General features: G+C 36.8%; 2 protein-coding genes and 1 long non-coding RNA gene across 11 annotated transcripts in view; all 3 read right to left on the bottom strand.

The window, feature by feature from the left end:
* Nucleotides 1-4,189, bottom strand: part of LOC145269519 (uncharacterized) — a 49,839-nt gene extending 45,650 nt beyond the window's left edge. Inside the window, exon 1 of the long non-coding RNA XR_013865076.1 lies at nt 4,160-4,189. This is a non-coding gene — a long non-coding RNA (uncharacterized LOC145269519). The remainder of the gene's footprint in view (nt 1-4,159) is intronic.
* Nucleotides 1-5,606, bottom strand: part of LOC145269518 (uncharacterized) — a 101,584-nt gene extending 95,978 nt beyond the window's left edge. Inside the window, exon 1 of the mRNA XM_080125272.1 lies at nt 5,458-5,606. The gene's annotated coding sequence lies outside the window, so the exon portion shown is untranslated. The remainder of the gene's footprint in view (nt 1-5,457) is intronic.
* A 1,262-nt stretch (nt 5,607-6,868) lies between these two features.
* LOC145269516 (uncharacterized) overlaps nt 6,869-19,027 on the bottom strand; it is a 962,295-nt gene continuing 950,136 nt past the window's right edge. For 5 of the 9 annotated variants that reach the window (XM_080125267.1, XM_080125261.1, XM_080125263.1 and 2 more), the window contains one exon: nt 6,869-9,603. Coding sequence is in view for 6 of the 9 variants with exons in the window: in XM_080125261.1 (XP_079981387.1) it covers nt 9,499-9,603 (105 nt within the window). In the remaining 3 variants the exon portion in view is untranslated. Of the gene's footprint in view, nt 9,604-18,440; nt 18,560-19,027 lie in introns of those variants that run through there. The other 4 variants (XM_080125266.1, XM_080125265.1, XR_013865075.1 and 1 more) reach the window with 4 other exon arrangements.

Below are 19,027 nucleotides of genomic sequence, written 5' to 3'. Positions count from 1 at the left end.
TGATTACCACAATAAAAACATATAGTTTTAATAAGTCGTACAAATAATTGATTTTGTTGTTGTTCCTTCTTATGAAACGGATTTTTAATTTAATTATGATTTGATTTTTAAATTTTAAATTATCAATCACATTACTAAATATTAAATTAGCTCTAGGACATTTACCTATCGAGCTTATTATATATCTAAATTACAACAAACACTTTTCTTTTCCTGTATTTTAATTAAATTAGTAATTTTACTATTACATTAAAATACACTCTGCTCTTTAGACTATTGTTCTAATCTCCTTTAAAATATATATATATATATATATATATATATATATATATATATATATATATTTATATATATATATTTATATATTTAGTTAAATTTACTTATACAAGAATTGAAACATAAGAAAGGGGAGGAAAGTACTAAGGTTGTAAATTAGTATGTATACATATGTAACATACAAGTTAATGAGATAAGATTGTGGGTGGGGGGGTAGGAATGGGTATGGTAATCTGTACGTTTACAATATAGGTGGGAAGCAGAAAATCAGACATGTGTTGACAAAAAACCAATATGGAGTTCACGTATAAAAATATATAAATATATACATATATAAAAAAAAAGAAAAAAAAAGGCAAAATGTGTGCGAGAGTTTTAGTATGTCCAAGAAAGGCTTTTTTTTTTGGCGGGGGGGGGGGGGGGGGGTTACTATCGCTTAGAATTTCTTATATACCCCGTAGATCATAATATGTACGAATTGCGAACGCGTGTCGCGGCTAGATTTATTTACATCGACTTTTTACATAATTCTTGCTATTTTGGCCCCTTTTGGTGTTGATTCGGCTTTTTCGTATAAAAGTGAAACTTGTGAAACTTGTGAAACTAAGGCGTGGTTCTTGGCCTACGGGACGGGAGCGTCCAGAAAGCAATAGATCTTTGGTCCATGTTGGTTTTCATCGTCATATCAGACAATTGCTTTCATTTGGACGTGCTCCCCTAATCAAGGGGGAGCTGGTTTTCCCCAGCATGTTGGGGAAACAAAACCAAAGTTGGGTAAAAAAACAAATTCAAAAGAACTATCCCGCAGTTAAAATTAAATGCGGAATTTAATTTCCTTTGATCTAATTAGATTCGCCACACACCTGTCATTTATAAACGTTAAATTGAAATTGCTTTCACTTACTTTCCTTCCGTGGGCGAGCAAGTAACTTATCCAGTTTTTCACCTCAACGTTCCGGGTTCGATCCCAACTACCTTCCTAGCAAAACTTTTTTTAAATATTTTTTTTTAAAATCTATTTTTCTTCTTTTTACATCATGTTCGTTTTTTTTTTTTTTTTTTTTTCCGATTTTTCAAAAGAAATTTAACATAGGGTTTGGATCTAACCCCCCTCCCCAACACACGAACACACCTACAAACACCTGGGCCACGCCGGGTACCCCTGCTAGTATATGATAAAATATGGATGAGTCTCTGAAATAAAAAAATATGTAGTTATTTATGGTTATATAAGGATGCATAGAGGGGTAGATACTTAATGTAGGCGAATTAGGGTTGGAGTGAAAAGGGTATATATGTTACAGCAAGGTAATTTGCATTGGACCAAATTGAGTATTGTTGATCATAGCAAAAAATGATTGAGAGTATGCTGATGGCATATTCGGCTATGCCATATATATATGTTCAAGTAGTGTTTTAAGTCTTCAGATTGGATTGAGGCAAAAAGGAGGTGTTTTTTTTGGTACTTGTATAGTTTAATCAAGACATTAAAAAATGAAAATATCGAAAAAAAAAAAAGTTATATTGTATGTATCCGTTTTGACATGAAGATCTACTAAAAAAAAATTTCACCTAATTTGATCGAGTATTTTTTATTTATTTATTTTTTTTTTTACAGCGGAAAAAACACGTTTTTATGAGAGCACGTTGAAGGCAGACATCTTGGATTTGTTTTAAATTTTTGTTTGAATTTTAGAAACGACACGGGGAGATAACTCCATGTAAAGCGCCGATACTCCCTCCCCATCTTTAATACTAGCTTTTCTTCCTAAAAATCGAACCTTTTGCTCGGTATCGCTGTAAAACAAAAACTACTTGGTGAAATTTTTTTCGGAGAACTTCATTCCATAACGGATACGTACAATTTAAACTTTTTTCGATATTTTCATTTTTTAATGTCTTGACTAAACTGTACAAGTACCGTTTTTTTTTTAATAATGTTTGCAATTAAGTTTTCTTGTTAAGGAGCTTATCTCTCTCCCTAAACGTTGTAATAAATAGTTTCTCAAAAAGGCATAGGTAGGCATTTTTAAAATCTACACAGAATGTTCTTCTTGCATTCCTCTCTGACTGTGACAATAAATTTCCCCTTTCTTTATATGTGCCTAAATCAAAACATACATTCCATGAACAAAGCTTCTTTCTTAGAAGTGCGCGCTGGGGAACTTTTTTTTTTTTTTTTTTTTTTTTACACAGTGATCACCACTTATCAAGGCCCGGAAGCCACTCAGGGATAAGGGTTATTGCTAGTACATTACGTTAGTGAGGAGATTTTCTGAAGTGTTTACTTAAGGGGGCGGTTCATTAGGAATTTGTTAACATTGGACTTGAAGACATCCAAGTTGTAGTCCGGAGGGAAGCAGGCAGACGGAACAGAGTTCCACAGGCGTGCAGTTCTAAGAAAGAAGCTTTGTTCATGGAATCCGCGTTTTGATTTAGGCACAGATATAGAGTGGGGGAAATTTTTCACAGTGGATTCAGCTAGACGGGTGTTTTTCGTGAAAGATTGGCGAGGGGGGACCAGAGATTGGAGTTCAGACGAGCATCTGCCATGGAAATAACGATAAAACAAGGACATGCTCGCAACGTCTCTTCTGTGGGAGAGAGGTTGCAGGGTAGAGAAAAGGGCATCCCCCACTAAGCCACGAAGTCTATTTTGTACTCTGTCATTTGCCTGTTTCCCACCTGACTACAACTTGGATGTCTTCAAGTCCAACATAAACAAATGCCTGATAAACCGCCCCCTTAAGTAAGACATTTGGTAATCTGGAAGAGAGAGAGAGAGAGAGAGAGAGAGAGAGAGAGAGAGAGAGAGAGAGAGAGAGAGAGAGCCTGTTTTCTCCGTTTAACTATAGGTGGCATTACTGTCTGTCCACCCAGTTACGGAAGCACAAAATGTATATAATGGCACCCTTGAAATAAAAATAAATGTTTTTGTTATATTTTAATTTTAAACATGGTTTTTTGCAAACATATTTAAGTTTTATTTTTTTCAAACATATTTACGTTTTTTTTTGTTTTTGTTTTTGCAAACATATTTCAGTTTTATTTTTCCAAACATTTACGTTTTTTTTTTGTTTTTGCGTTTTTTTTTAATTTTTCCAAATATTTTTATTTTTCTAAATATTTTTTTTTATTTTTCCAAATATTTACGTTTTTTTTTGTTTTTGCGTTTTTTTTTATTTTTCCAAATATTTTTATTTTTCCAAATATTTTTTTTTTATTTTTCCAAATATTTACGTTTTTTTTTTTTTTTTTTTTTTACAAGCATAAACTAAATGTTTTTGCTATATTTTTCTTTTAAACATATTTATGGGTACAACCGTTTTTCCGCGAGTATTTTTTACGCTCTTATAATGAAAAAAAAAAAAAAAAAAAAAAAAATCAACGTTTTTTTCTTTTATGGACCCCCACTTCTTTCTTAATTTTTCTGCACTTATTTTACCTTTTCCGCGAGTGTATATATATATATATGCGCGTGATCAAAGAAAGAGCCCACACACACAAAAAAAAACCCCAAAAAACGTAAATATGTTTGAAAAAATAAAACTTAAATATGTTTGCAAAAACAAACAAAAAAAATGTTTAAAATTAAAATACAACAAAAACATTTATTTTTATTTCAAGGGTGTCATTATATATATTTTGTGCTTCCATAACTGGGTGGACAGACAGTAACGCCACCTATAGTCAAACGAATGAAACAGGCTCTCTCTTTTTTCCAGATTACCAGACATTTTATCAGATCTCCATTACTAACGATTACTACGATATTATCCCATTGATTACTGTACACGCAATAACCCTTTTCCTTGAGTGGCTTCCGGGCCTTGATAAGTGGTGACTTCCATGTAAAAAAATAAAAAATAAAAATAATGTTTACCGGAAAGATGAAGTACAATATCAGAACAGATCCCATATGTTGCTCCTAGTCAAATATATTTCCGAAGTTAAAACACGAATGGAAACTCAGCATCTAAAATAACTGTCTGACATAGTGAAACATTATGAGTTATCTCCCTTGCAACATTATCTAAGGGAGAGAACTCTTTCTTTTGTGGACCGTTATTACAAAGGGAGACAACTACTATAGTTTTTTTTAGTTTTTTTCTTTTTGCAATTCGACTTGGTATAAAATTAACGCGACACATGTCCCGTTCCCCTCCAAAATAAACAAAAGATTAGAAGGGACATTTTTCAATTGACGCCGCTTACTCAGTTTTGCAAATTTAATATATCATGTATCTCTTATTTATCGTGTTTAATCTTTATATATGAGTCAATATGCGCTTCTTACCAACTTAGTTTTAAAGTTCATTTTTCGGGTTTGCTTTGATCAAAGTTTTTTTCTTTGCGACCTGCCCTAGCGTAGTATAAACACACCCATGTTAAGAACGGTTTTCGGAATAAGCCCCCCCTCACATCCCACCGAACGGCTTTCGAGGTTGGGAGTGTATTTTGAAAGCCGTTCTTAACGTGAAGAGAAGAGGCTGGAGGTGTTTATACTTCACTTCGCTGCAGCAGGTCGTAAAAAAAAAATACCTGATCAAATAACATGTTCATGATATTAAAACCTTTTGGTACTAGTGCATGAGCTGGCCTGGGCGTGGCTTATCACTCGCTCGGATTTCTCCGTTAAATGACGTCACATGCTGCCATCTAACGGAGAAAATGGACGAGGGGGGGGGGCTTACAGAGAGATAAAAACGCGGAAAAAAAAATGGACGCGGGTGGGGGGGGGGGCTTACAGTGAAGAGGTCATTCCTTTTCTTATTTCTTATGAAAAGTTCTTATTCATTTTACAAAAAAAAAAAAAACGTTGAACTTTGCTTAAATTATTTTGGAAAAAGACATTCAAAAAATTATTTTATTTGAAAAAACTTAAATTATATTTTGTGAAAAAAGAGTGAAAAGGTCATTCCTTTTCTCATTTCCTATGAAAAGTTAATTCATTTTACAAAAAAAAAACTTGTTGAACTTTGCTTAAATTATTTTTGAAAAAGACATTCAAAAAAGTATTTTATTTGAAAAAAATTAAATTAAATTTTGTGAAAGAAGAAATAAATTTTTCAACTTAATTTATTTGACAAAAAAAACAAACAAATTTAACATGCAAGGAGTCGACACCTAACCATAAATCAAAAGACAGAATGATAAAAAATGTCAAAATGATACACTTACATTATCTCCGTTGTTGGCAAATGTTCCTTGGCGCGTGTAACCGGTGGCTGGGTTGGTGCTATAAACAAATATAAGTTCCGGTGCAAATTAAACCCCACACCCTAATATATACGCGGAAGAATATCAATTAAAGAATTTTCGAAATTATTGATTCTTTCTACAAATATCCAGATACGCTACTACATAACACCGACCACTCTAATTTGTTTTTTTATAGGTAATTGAGGTCGCTGACAACGAATCTGATAGTCAAACTTGGGGCAAATTTACCGTTTGCATGATATTTACCCCTGAGCCCACGAACTACTTTTCACCATTTTGCAGCTTCCGTTTATGCTACGCGCATGCACGCTGTAGCATAAACGACGGCTTCACCAAGCAAACTACGTTTGGGGGGGGGGGATTTTTTTTTCCAGGACATAGCGAGCGAGCAGGGGGGGATGTGATGTTGGGGCGCGCGTTTGCTTGGTGAAGCCGTCGTTTATGCTACAGCGTGCATGCGCGTAGCATAAACGGAAGCTGCAAAATGGTGAAAAGTAGTTCGTGGGTTCAGGGGTAAATACCATGCAAACGGTAAATTTGCCCCAAGTTTGACTATCAGATTCGTTGTCAGCGACCTCAATTACCTATAAAAAAACAAATTAGAGTGGTCGGTGTTATTCGTTGTCAGCGACCTCAATTACCTATAAAAAAACAAAAACAAATTAGAGTGGTCGGTGTTCTGTAGTAGCGTATCTGGATATTTACCGGTTTGGGAAAAATGGAGACGGTATAATTTTAAACCGCTCTAACATTCGATATGAAATAAAAAGCACTTAAAACTACTTAAAAATACCAACGAATGATGCAGATAAGTTGGAAAGTAACTTTTATTGATAATGTTACCATTTATTATTCTTTTAATGGCTAATTTCGTGAATTTGGCCTTTTTTGAAATGGTTTGGCCTTCAAGAAATTGTATTTGGCCTTCTTTTTTTTTAATTTGGCTTCAAATTTGGCTTCTGTTTTCTTTTTTTTTTTAAATAATTTTACCACTATATTAATTTTATAGTAATTAAAGAAAATGCTATAATTAATTTTTCAAGCAGTTTCGTGTTGAAATATTCTGAAAACTTGTATTTGGCGCTGTTTCCGCGTTTTTCTCTCTCTGTAAGCCCCCCCCCCCCTCCTCCTCCATTTTCTCCGTTAGATGGCAGCATGTGACGTCATTTTACGGAGAAATCCGAGCGAGTGATATGCCACGCCCAGGCCAGCTCATGCACTAGTACCAACCTTTTATTATCCAATGTATTCCCTATTGTTTTCACTGGTCGCCATGTTGGTTTTTGTGCACGCATTGAATACTTATTTCTTTTTTCACTGACCGAGGACAGAAAAGATATTGTTGCAACAATAAAATAACGAATAAGTCTTTTTAAGTAATTTAAATTCATAACTTTATTATAACAAAAACAAAATTGTCAACATTTACAACATAAATTTACAAAGAAAAGCACTCTTCTATGGCGAGTGAAGTTCTTTCATTGTTTAGGAAAACAAAACTTGTCTCAGTTGTTTTGAAGGAAAAGAAAGTGTGTGTGTGTGTGTGTGTGCGCGTGCGCGCTTGTGTGTGTGTGTGTGTGTGTGCGCGCGTGCGCTTGTGTGGGTGTGCGCGCTTGTGTGTGTGTGTGTGTGTGTGTGTGTGTGTGCGCGCTTGTGTGTGTGTGTGCGCATGCGTGCGCTTGTGTGTGTGTGTGCGCGCGCTTGTGGGTGTGGGTGTGTGTGTGCGCGCGCGTGCGTGCGCTTGTGTGTGTGTGTGCGCTTGTCGGTGTGTGTGTGCGTGTGTGTGTGTGTGCGCGCATGTGTGTGTGTGTGTGTGTGTGTGAAAAACATACGTAAAAACAAATTAAAGCAGGAATAAATCATAAAATAAAAAAACGAGAGCTTCATCAGTTTCGTTTGTATTGACAATCATCCTCAGAAAATGGTAATATTTTAAATCTATTGCACTTACGGCAAAAAAAAACAAAACAAAAAAAAAAAAACATATGAAGAAAAGAAGACGCACAATAGGATGTTTTGGATACATGCGCAACTATTTGAAAATAGTTACGCACGTGTCCGTTAAGCCGAACGAAACTGGTAAAGCTCCCGTTTTTGATGATTTATTCCTGTTTTAATTTGTTTTTCCTTATTTGCCTTTTTTTTATGTCACGCATCCTTTCTCCATGACATTCTATTTTATAATAATCCATGTATTTTATCAACACACACACACACACACACACACACACACACACACACACACACACACATATATATATATATATATATATATATATATATATACATGGTATACATAGATTTTATGAAGAAATTATCAGAGTGCTTAATTATCGGAGTTAGAGTCCAACATGTTTATTTAAATTGATACAGACTGGTTGTTAGAATCGACCTTTCGGTTTTATAGTCGTCCCCGCGAATAGATTCTTAGAAATCCAAACAGAAACATATGGTCATTTATCAGCATTGAACTAAACTTCAGAAGGATTAAAAAATAAAAACGATTTTAGGACAAGGAGGATGGTACGACCGAGGAGATAGAGCACTAACCAAACCTCCACTGGAAAAAGTGGGGAGAATACTGAAACCTTGGGGAGGGATTTTGCAAACCAAATCCCCGAACATACGAATGGCTGCCGCAAGGATTAAATCATTGTTAGGCGGCTCTTGTGACAGTGTGGCAACATTTGCAATAGGTATCGAAACAGATGGAGAGGACTGGAAATGTGGGGAAGCTTGATATGATGATGATAATAATGATGATGATAATAAGGCGAAGGGGGGGGGCCTGTTAAGAACAGTGAAAATGTTAAGGTACAGCTTAAATGTCTAAAGTCAAAGGAATTGATCTTATGTTTAAAATTTAAAAAAAATCCAACTAAAATCAATCCGCAGAAAGCTTAAAAGAGTTATACAAGAACTCTTAAGGATACATCGCCGCCAACGAGAAATCAATGGTAAGCGGCTGCTACGATAATGCAAATCCATCTGCCATGGTTATCGACAGAGGTGGAGAGTAGTGCTGTCACGCAGACTCCGGAGGATGCCACAAGTTGTTCTCAAAGAGAAATCTTTGATGATGGCCTGTGTGACTACTACTGAGTAAATATTAATAATAATATTAATAAAATAATAATAATAATAATAATAATAATGATAATATTAATAAAATTAATTATAGTAATGATAATAATAATGATGATGGCAATGATAATAATGTTAGTAATATTAATAATAATAATTATAATAATTAAGAATGATAATAATACGAATAATAATAATAATAGTAATAATAATAATAATGATAGTAATTAATAATGATAATGTTAATATAGTAATGATAATAATAATAATTGAAATAATAACAATAATAGTAACAATAATTAATAATGATAATAATAATCATCAAGTAATCTCTGATGATGGTCTATGTGAGAACTCCTAGTGAGTACAAATAAAAGATGGATTACAATAAACCGCCTCGTCCGCCTTTAAAAGGCACAGTTGCACAAACGTTGGTGACTGTTGAGGGATAACCCCCCGCCCCATCTGAAGGCCTTGACTGGAAAGTTAGAGGGAGCACTGGAATTCTGAGGAGTCTTTTTGTCACTAAAATGCAAGAGAAAATTACCGGCAGTTATCAGAAAGAACATGATCGTAAATGGTTAGCGTGCGAACGTGAATTGCAATGTAGATGGAAAGAAGTAGAGGGTACTGTAAATGTTGGGAGACATGTTATCACTCAGACTCCAGGGAACACCGCATGTGAGAGATCACTGTTAATAAGTCAAGTAGTGTGTGAAATCCCGGTAAGTAAATAATAAACAACGGAAATATCGGGGTTGGGGGGTGGTGTTATTTTTAAATGCCAGGCGCTCGTTCAGTTAAGGTGAGGTTGTCGGAATCTTTTAAAAGAGTCATCACGTCGGAGTATATTTCAGGTGATGTAGCGGTTGCGTCTTTGCTTATGTGAGATTCGTTTTGTTTCTGTTTTCATAATTATTGGGTTCGTCTCCAAAGTCTGAGAGGGGAGTTTTGTGTCCAGGCCGGGTATACAAAAGCCCCGACATTTAAACGATGGATGTCTGGAATAGTCTTCTGAGTCTGCAAGAAAAATAAGAATGCTCAATAAAATTTATTAAGAAAAAAAGTCAAAAATACGTTTCCGAATTTTTGGAGATGAGGATTGATTATTTGTATTATTTGGATTCTTTGCAGAACCAGTTTCCAAACTGTTATTGCGTGAAAAAAAAGGTTTTTGTTAAGTCATCGGAGAAGACCCTTTGCATGCACACGTCTGGTATTACCAAAAGATCTCCCATTCAGTACCGACCAGGCTTATGAGAACATAATTTCGTTTACTTACCACTCCAATCTTTCTCCACAATCTGAAATTTTATTGTTAAAGCAGATTAAGAAACTCATAAATACAACATCTACAAAGTGTTTTTTTTTCAGAGGCAGCGAACTTTAAATTAAAACAAGTGAAGCATGCAGGGTCCCCCGTGAGTGCACAGCAAACGCGGCATAAAAAAAAATGACTAAGTTCAGCATTTTACCCACGCTGTCTCCTATCTAGCCCCAAAAGTCCTCAAGGGACGTAAAATCCTGGTAAAAATGAACAAGCGGTGCAGTTTTAAGCCTTAACATATGTAAATTTGAATTCTGCACCATGCAAAAAAAGAAAATGACTAAGTCCATCATTGCACCCCCCCACCACGATTTAGGCCCTCAAATCCACAAGGCCTTAGCATATTCAAATTTGAGTTCAGCACCATGCAAAACTGCTAAATAGACATACACAGAAAATTTTGGACAAATATGGTAAAATAGTCCCAAAAATGGAGTGTTTTTATTAGCCCTAAAAGAGCCCCGGGGTACACCCAAGAGTTATCACGAAGTATAGACAAACAAAATTATATAGAAATCAGTTAGTTACAACTTTTCAGAACGTTTTATAAAAAATCCAAGGCATCAATTTTGTTTTAATAAGCACAAAAGTGCCAATTTTAGCCATTTTAACCTGAAAGGCACCCCTAGAGGGGGGCAACCAGAGTTCTCCCGGAAAATCCATTTTGCTACTTTTTTTACTCATATCATGTTTAATGTTTGTGCAAAATTTCAAAAACTTTCTTCAAGGCGTAGGTATTAAGAAAAGTGCGAACAGACAAACAGATAAACGGACAAGGGTGAATTTACAGGTCAACCCTCCTTTTGTCGGGGGGACCAAAAAATCCTTAAAGAAATTTTATCATACTAATATGTGGTTCATTCCAAAATCTAATTTTTAGCATCTGTACAAGGTGGAACGGAAAATTTGTTGCCCTAAAGAAAACAACACTACAGCTTTATATTAAAACTTTTATTGAAAAAATCAATTCAAGTAACTTGATTGTGTAGTAGAGCTGACATCTATTTAATATATCCCTTTCAGCCTCAATCACCGCCTTGATACAGGTCCGGAACTGAGAGCATGCCTTTTTAACAAGTGCCGGCAGAAGTTCAGCAAATACTCGGCAGATGGCAGCGATCAGGTTGGCTTTGGTGTTGTTGTGGGAGGTCATGTTGGTGATGTTCTCGAAGTATAATCAAACGGCGTAGTCCAGTAGGTTGGAGGAGGAGGAGGGCTAGTAAGAGAAGGGTACAAAGTCGTAGCACTCCTTCTGAAGCTAAGCCTGGGTCTCTTTGGACTTGTGGGCCGGCGCCGAGTCCTGCTGCCACACCCAGGATCTGCCAGCGGCAACCTGATTGCACCAGGGGATCACCACACTCTGCAGCACACCCCTGTACACTTTGGTGTTGACTTTCAAGTCAATTTCGAAGATGTGAGGTGGCATGATATGGCCCTCACTTGAAACCACACCAAAAACCATAACCGTGGCTAAAAACTTTGTTTTCATCACCTTGGGTACGTTCCTGTTATTCGTGGCAATCAAGCGATGCATTTTGAGTGTGCCAGCAATGGTCCTGTTTAATAACTTTGATCGCTAGAGAGCATGAGTTGTACAGTGGCACATCTCCGATCTCGCTCATTGAACATTGTGTCACTTTCAGACATGAAAAAAGGCTCCTACTGCTCTTGAGATTTGTACACAACTGATCAACTAGTATATGGTCTGCAACAAACAAGAAAACCGGTTTTCATCAAACGGAAATGGAATCATGTCGTCTTTTCTAGGGTGATAATTTTATCGTTCCACCCTGTAATTTAAATACGATTTCAGGCATAAAATTCTTAACGCAAATTCAGGTAAAAATACTTCTTATTTTTATACAGCTGACTAGAATTTGGTAGTCTTCAAGTCCAATGCAAACAAATGTTTGATGAACCATCCGCTTAAGTAATCCAATTTACCAAATTTCCACTACTAACGATTGCTATGATATTATCCCATTCACTACTATACACCCAATAACACTTATCCTCGAGTGGCCTCTGGGCCTTGACAAGTGGTGATTCCTTTGTAAAAAAAAAAGAAAAAAAATACTTTCAACTTCATCTTCAATAAACATACCATTAAGGTATCATTGTTCCCATTGTCTGTTAACTGACCCTATAAAATGTATTAACACAAATTTGGTTGAAAAAACTTATGCAGTTTCAAAGTCGTCCTCAGCTTAGTCGTCCTATATCAAACTATTATTGTACCCATTGATTATTAACTTAATGTCATAAAAATGCCCTAACACAAATTTAGTTAAAAATTACTACTATCTTTATAGGTTTTAATAAACTTAAGATTGAATTCTTATTGCATTTATTGCCCGTTGACTGACGTCATAAAATGTCCTAAGCCAGATTTGGTCTAAAACAAAACCCACAAATACTCAGGACTAAATTTTATGTCCCCACCTACCTAGCATGTGCAACCATGGCGTGGTTAGGGGGCTTGCATGTCTCAAGGACTCGGATAGCTATGCTGGCGTGAGATTCATCTCCTGGTAGGGTCACCCAAGCCAGACAGGTTGAAGGGTAGAGATTAGACTAAGAGCACTCACTGGTCCTCCAGGTTGGGGGTTAGAATCGGGCCAACAACCCAATTCTGTAAAAGAAAGAAAATTACGGAAACCACAACTACATCATCTGTGGACTTTTTGGTCTGGGAAGGGTCCTCTCTAGGAGAGTTCATGCTGCAAGCGGATGAAAGCCTCCGGGAAACCAGTGCACTGAAAGAAGTATTGAGGCTGCTGGAATGACATGGGTCGAACTAAAGAGGACCAGCCAGAACCGGGTCAGTTGGAGGAGTGTCATTGTGGCCCGATGTTCCCCAAGGAATCAAGAGACGTAATCAATCAAATTATATGTTCGGCATCTCGTTGTGTTATATTTTTATATACTCACTGCTGTCGGTAATGAAGATAGGTGCTCGTCTGAACTCCAATCTCTGGTCCCCCCTCGCCAATCTTTCACGAAAAACACCCGTCTAGCTGAATCCACTGTGAAAAATTTCCCCCACTCTATATCTGTGCCTAAATCAAAACGCGGATTCCATGAACAAAGCTTCTTTCTTAGAACTGCATGCCTGTGGAACTCTGTTCCGTCTGCCTGCTTCCCACCGGACTACAACTTGGATGTCTTCAAGTCCAACGTTAACAAATTCCTAATGAACCGCCCCCTTAAGTAAACACTTCATCAAATCTCCACACTAACGTAATGTACTTGCAATAACCCTTATCCCTGAGTGGCTTCCGGGCCTTGATAAGTGGTGATCACTGTGTAAAAAAAAAAAAAAAAAAAAAAAAAAAGATTGCCCATCTACTTTTTTGGAAACAATCGAAAAGCACACATAGATAGGCCAAGTGAGACACAAGGTCATTGAATATGCCCGTGCACGGAGTATTACTGGTACATCTAACACCCGTCTCTCCCTCTTAAATAGGGTCCAAGAAAGAGTCTTCAATCTAATCGGTCCCGCTTTTTCAACGAAGCTCCAACCCCCGTCCCATTGCTTCACTGTTGCATCCCCGTGCATTTTTGACAAATATCTTAATGGAATGTGCTCTGATAAATTCGTTGCACTTGTGCCCCTCGGCAAACCCGCTTGGTAAGAAAATCACACCTCCCCACTTTTGTGATCCCTAAATGCCAGAAAGCCTTCTATCCTAATAGTTTCTTCCTTTGAATAGGTAAACTTTGGAATTCTCCTCCTGCTACCTGCTTCCCTGACGGTACTGAAATGCAGAAGTTTAAATGTAATGTAAACCAACATCTTATATATATATATTATTCCTTAATTGGAATTAATTTAAAAAAAAAAAATTAAACCAACATCTTGTTAATCTTTCTTAGGCAAGATCCAAAATAGTGGCCCCTTACGTCCGAGTGGCGATATGCCTTGTGAAGAGTGAACAAGAGTAAAAAAAAAAAAAAAAAAAAAATTGAAACTATACCCTGATTTTTTTATTTATTTATTTATTTTTTTTTACACAGTGGTCACCACTTATCAAGGCCCGGAAGCCACTCAGGGATAAGGGTTATTCAGGGCTTAGCGATTTCTTATGATCCAAATTTTAAACGACAAAACCGCCGCTCGGGGTCAATCATCTGCAGTCCATACAAATTTTAAAAGTATGAGACATTTATTTGGGGAAGCATTTATCCCACCCCCAAAAAGTCTTAAAAAAAAAAAGAAAAAAAAAGAAAGCTTTCGTTACAAAATATAAAAATATATTCAAATTTCGATTTTATACAATACCGTAGCCATTGAGAGTTATTCCCAGCGATATACTATGCTTGATGCCTCTTTTGTTTGCTGAAACTCGTATTACATAGTTAATATCATTAAATAAACTGTTAATTTAGTTTGCGGGGCTGGATATAAACAAGGCAAACTACAAAGTGAAAAATGAAACCCGTCTGTACAGGTTTAAAAATGAAAAAAAAAAAAATATCCGAAAATATAATTTGGGACGAAAACGACCACCACCATCCTGATGAACGCAACACACAACATGCAAAGTAAAGAACAACAATCACAATGACGACAACAATTGGAAAAATTAAAAAAAAAAAGGGTAGGTTATAAAGAAAACAGGAGTATCAACCACAAAAACTAAATAATTACATTAAAAAAAAACATCTATTCTAATATTAATTTATTTATTGCGGACTATTATTCTCATCTTTTTTAGTTGTTTCATGACGTTTCGGCCGACTATTCCTCTGGCCTTCATCAGATGGTAACCGCGGCAGATAGGAACTTTGAATCTCCTAACTGCATTCTCAGCAATCACTGCCATCTGTAGCTGTAGTAGTCTCACCACGTTTTTGGCCAAGTAAGCCTCTGGCCGGCTTTGGGTAGAATTGAAACCGCTATCTTCAGACAATGCTCATCTGAAACCGTTGAGATTCAACATCTTTATGAACTGCGCCATGGGCCCCGAGGATTCAAAGTTCCTATCCGTCGTGGTTACCAACTGACGAAGGCCAGAGAAATAGTTGCCTGAAACGTCGTGAAACAACCAATAAAGATAAGAATAATAGTCCGCAATAAATAAATTAATATAGAATAATACTCATCTCAATAATGAATTCCAATTAAAATAATATATATACCATCTATTCTATAATTCTGTTTGCCTCTACATTAGTAAGGACGACCACAAAACTCCAAATACTCATGCACTACATCAAAGGGAGATAATTCATGCAAACATGACACTATAGCAGTATTAATACAGCTTAGCCGATTATGTTCTTTCTAAGAAGTCCCTTAACATATTAGGTCACAAAACTGGCTATTAAGCTCCACACTCCAAAATCTAATATATAAAACTCGCTATGTCTGTGTGTCTTTCTGTACCAACTTTTATGTAAAAACCCCTAACACTTGTGCCATGCAGTTATATTGAAATTAATTTCTTATCACTGTGAGATGCATTTGTCTTATTCTTCGTTGCGTATCTATGAAACATATGGTCACACAACACTTTCCCGCTTTTTTTTTAAGCAGTCCTTTACATTATTGTCGTATTCTAGAAGATCCTTCAACCTGGTTGGACCATGGAGAGCAGACAAAGTGGTGTTGCATCGTATGGTTCTCCTCGTCACGTTCGCAGATCATTGGGCCAGCCTTGTAGCCCCATCTGGTCATGAGCAACTTTTGGTCAGAACCATTCCTGTTCTCAGGCGATCGAATGTTGAGAGCCGAGACGAAGGACCCCATTTCGGAAGAAAGGGGTTAAGGTTAAGGTTCTCTAGTCGTCTGTTTCTAAGATGTTGGTTGTGGTTCAGCATGGATAAGGAAGCTTCTCTCTGACTTCAGTTGTTGAAGCATTGGTTTACGTTTACTAAGGAGACGCTGTTAGCTTTTCTGATCTTGGTTAGCAATTTCCCACATCACGTCTTATGTTTCTTGCATTACAACAAGGAAGATTCAAACTAACACTATATTTTATTCCGCAACCAGGGTTATTATTACAACATGTAATCATCATGACATTCAGGTTCTCTAGTCGTCTGTTTCTAAAATGTTGGTTGTGGTTCAGCATGGATAAGGAAGCTTCTCTAACTTCAGTTGTGTGAAGCATTGGTTGACATTTACTAAGGAGATGCTGTTAGCTTTAGCATTAAGTAATTCGTATTTTAGTAAGTCATACAAACAGAAAGACGCGAACCTCGATACTACACCAACTACTACTTAACCCAAACTACTTAAATATATTTTTCTAATCTCGTATATCCTTGTGCGAGTCTGGATATCTCTTTAGTGCTTTTTTTCATCTAACGACCGTAAAAACTGAAATCGTTGGTTGGTTGTTTTTGTTTTATGGCATATCAACCTTTTTCAGGTTATTTAATGCCGAATCTAGTTATTTTGAGGAACGATTTTTAATGGAGTATATGTATATATATTTTTTTAAGTCAGATTCTATTTAACCCATAGTTGGGACCCTAACAGGTACTATCACTCCGGGTCAGAGTGGACCTGGGAGCAATGGCAATTAAAGGGTGGCTCCACACTCCCTAAGGCCCGCAAGGTGGGGCCTCACCATCGGATATAGTTTTAGGTCATATCCAGGACCTGAAATCGTTGGAAAGCATTTACTGGAAGAGTATGTTTTTCTCTGTCGACTTTCCACTTAAGCAGGAGGGAGTGTAGCGCACTAATCTAAACAAAGACTTATTCTCTCTTGCGAATCTATAAGCGATTGGACCATACACTGACCCATCAGCTTGCAAGGCGCATTAAGTCCATTTGTCCCCTGTCAGTCAGCAGGGAAAGACCCTGGAGGCATCGAAGACCCCCCCCCACTTCTCTTTCTTTTTCCTGCCCTTATTAGGATCTTCTCTTTCTTTTTCCTGTTCCTATCAACTGGACGCTCCAGTGTTGAAGATCTTCACCTGAAGATAATTGCCGAACGATCTTTGACATCTGCACAAACTTTCAACTCTACCTTTTCTGCCAATGAAATAAACCCTCGTGTAAATACGAGGTGACTTAAATAATTTTCCAGAAATTTCTTTTTCGTACAGGCATTTAAAATTGTCGTATACTCCTCCAAATTCAGTATGTTATTGCTATGCATATTATGAGACGACCGACACATTTTTATGTTTCGAGTTTAAATGAACAGCTACAGCAGGAATTGGAATACATTCTACTAAAATCTGATTGTAATAACTTATGAATGTTCAAAAATGCAGTCTGGACGTGAGGACACAGAAGAACGATATGCGATAAAATTCAGTTTTAAACTTGGAAAAATGCCACAGAAACGTATGGAATACTTCAGACTGCTTTTGGACCATCTTGTGTGAATTGAGCATCAGGTTTTGAATGGCATAAGAGATTCAAGGAAGGCAAGGAGTCTGTGAGAGATGATGAGAGATGTAAGGAAGTCAGAACACCAGAGTTGATTGGCCAAATAAAGAATTTCATTGTATAAGAACCGTCGTGTGTCTATGGAGACAATAAGTGCACAGTTTGATGTCAGTGTGAGAACTGTGCACACAATTATTCGTGAAGAACTGAAGATGCGGAAGATTTGCGCAAAGTTTGTTCCAATGTTACTCAAAGAAGACTAGAAAGAAAAAAATGCTATCATGACAGCAGGAAGATGGTTGAGCTGATCAATTCAGATCCCACAGTTCTTGATGCTCTGGTGACCTACGATGGAAGCTGGATCTACTGCTATGACCCAGAAACCAAAAGAGAGTTCTCAGTGGAAGCATGCTGACTCTCCCAAACCCAAGAAGGCCCGACAGAGCAAATCTGCTCAAAACTTATGATGATCCCATTTTCTTTTCTTTTTTTTTTTTTTGACAGCAAGGGCATAATCTACATGCACTGGGTTCCCAGTGAATAGACAATTAACAAGAAATACTAAGGGAGTTCAGGAAGAGATTCTGTTGGAAGAGGCCAGCACTCTTTAAATCGGGTCAGTGGCATTTCCAGCAGGACAATACACCAGTCGACAACTTCATCCTTGTCACAGACAATTTGACCAAGGTGGACATCAAGACCTATAGTCCAGACCTTGCTCTCTGTGATTTTTGGTTATTCCCTAAGAGGCTGTGGTTATGAGATAATTGAGGAGATGAAGGATGCTGTGATGAGGGTCATTGACAGGCTCACACAATTGGACTTCTATAAGTTGTTTGAGTATATTGCAGCCGAAGGAGATTGCTTCAAAGGAGACCAGAGTTTCAGGTGTATACTATGAATAAAATTGCCTATATGAAAAAAGTCTGGAAACTTATTGAAGACACCTTGTATGTTAAAAAGGTTTTGTTTTTCGTGCTATGTTTTCGTTTATTATTAATATAAAAGGTTTATGTCGCATTTCTGGAGATGAGATTTAGAGAACAAGAGTGGAAACAGATAGGTAGAGAGATGGAAAGAGAGCAACCACAGGACACAAGGAACAAAAGCCGTGGAGATTCGCATAAGGATTTAGAAAGCACCACACTTGGAGGGTTAATATTTTAGTATACTTACTCACCCATCACGGTGATTGGGTGCATAAAAAAAAGAGGCGTGGCTTACACGTCACTCTCGTGCAATAGCAGATAGCGCTCTTCTTCGCTTTTGTGTGCGTCCAATGCTTTTAACGTGTCCTGTGTTATATAGAAGATCAGTTAATAATAATAATAAACGTGGACATAAAAACTAAAAGAACCCACAGAAATAAATGTAAAACAAATAAATATGCAAAAAAAAAAAAAAAAGAAAAAAAAAATCTCGAACCCTTTTCTTTCCATTCACGCATACTACCGTATTGACACCTGGTTGGATTCTCAGCCGTCAGATTTTGCTCGCAGTTGCATGCTGAATGCAATGAGAATCCAGTGCCTTACTGATCCCAGAAGAACTTGTTGATAAAACAAAAACTTATAATTCCAACAACGACTTTAGTTTAAAAAAAAAAAATCATGTGATGCCCCCGTCCACCATTTTTCAGCTAGACGAGTGTGTCACAAGGATGTGACTTAAAATTAGTACAAACCTGACCTCGTACAATGTACCGCCCATTTCAGGAAAGGGATAAATAAAGTAAAAAAAAAAAATAGATACTCCTGCTATTT

This window comes from Euprymna scolopes, chromosome 45, assembly GCF_053919585.1.
Source record: "Euprymna scolopes isolate OS-2025 chromosome 45, ASM5391958v1, whole genome shotgun sequence".
In the NCBI taxonomy this organism is placed as follows: domain Eukaryota; kingdom Metazoa; phylum Mollusca; class Cephalopoda; order Sepiida; family Sepiolidae; genus Euprymna; species Euprymna scolopes.
This window is presented reverse-complemented; position numbering and strand designations above follow the sequence as displayed.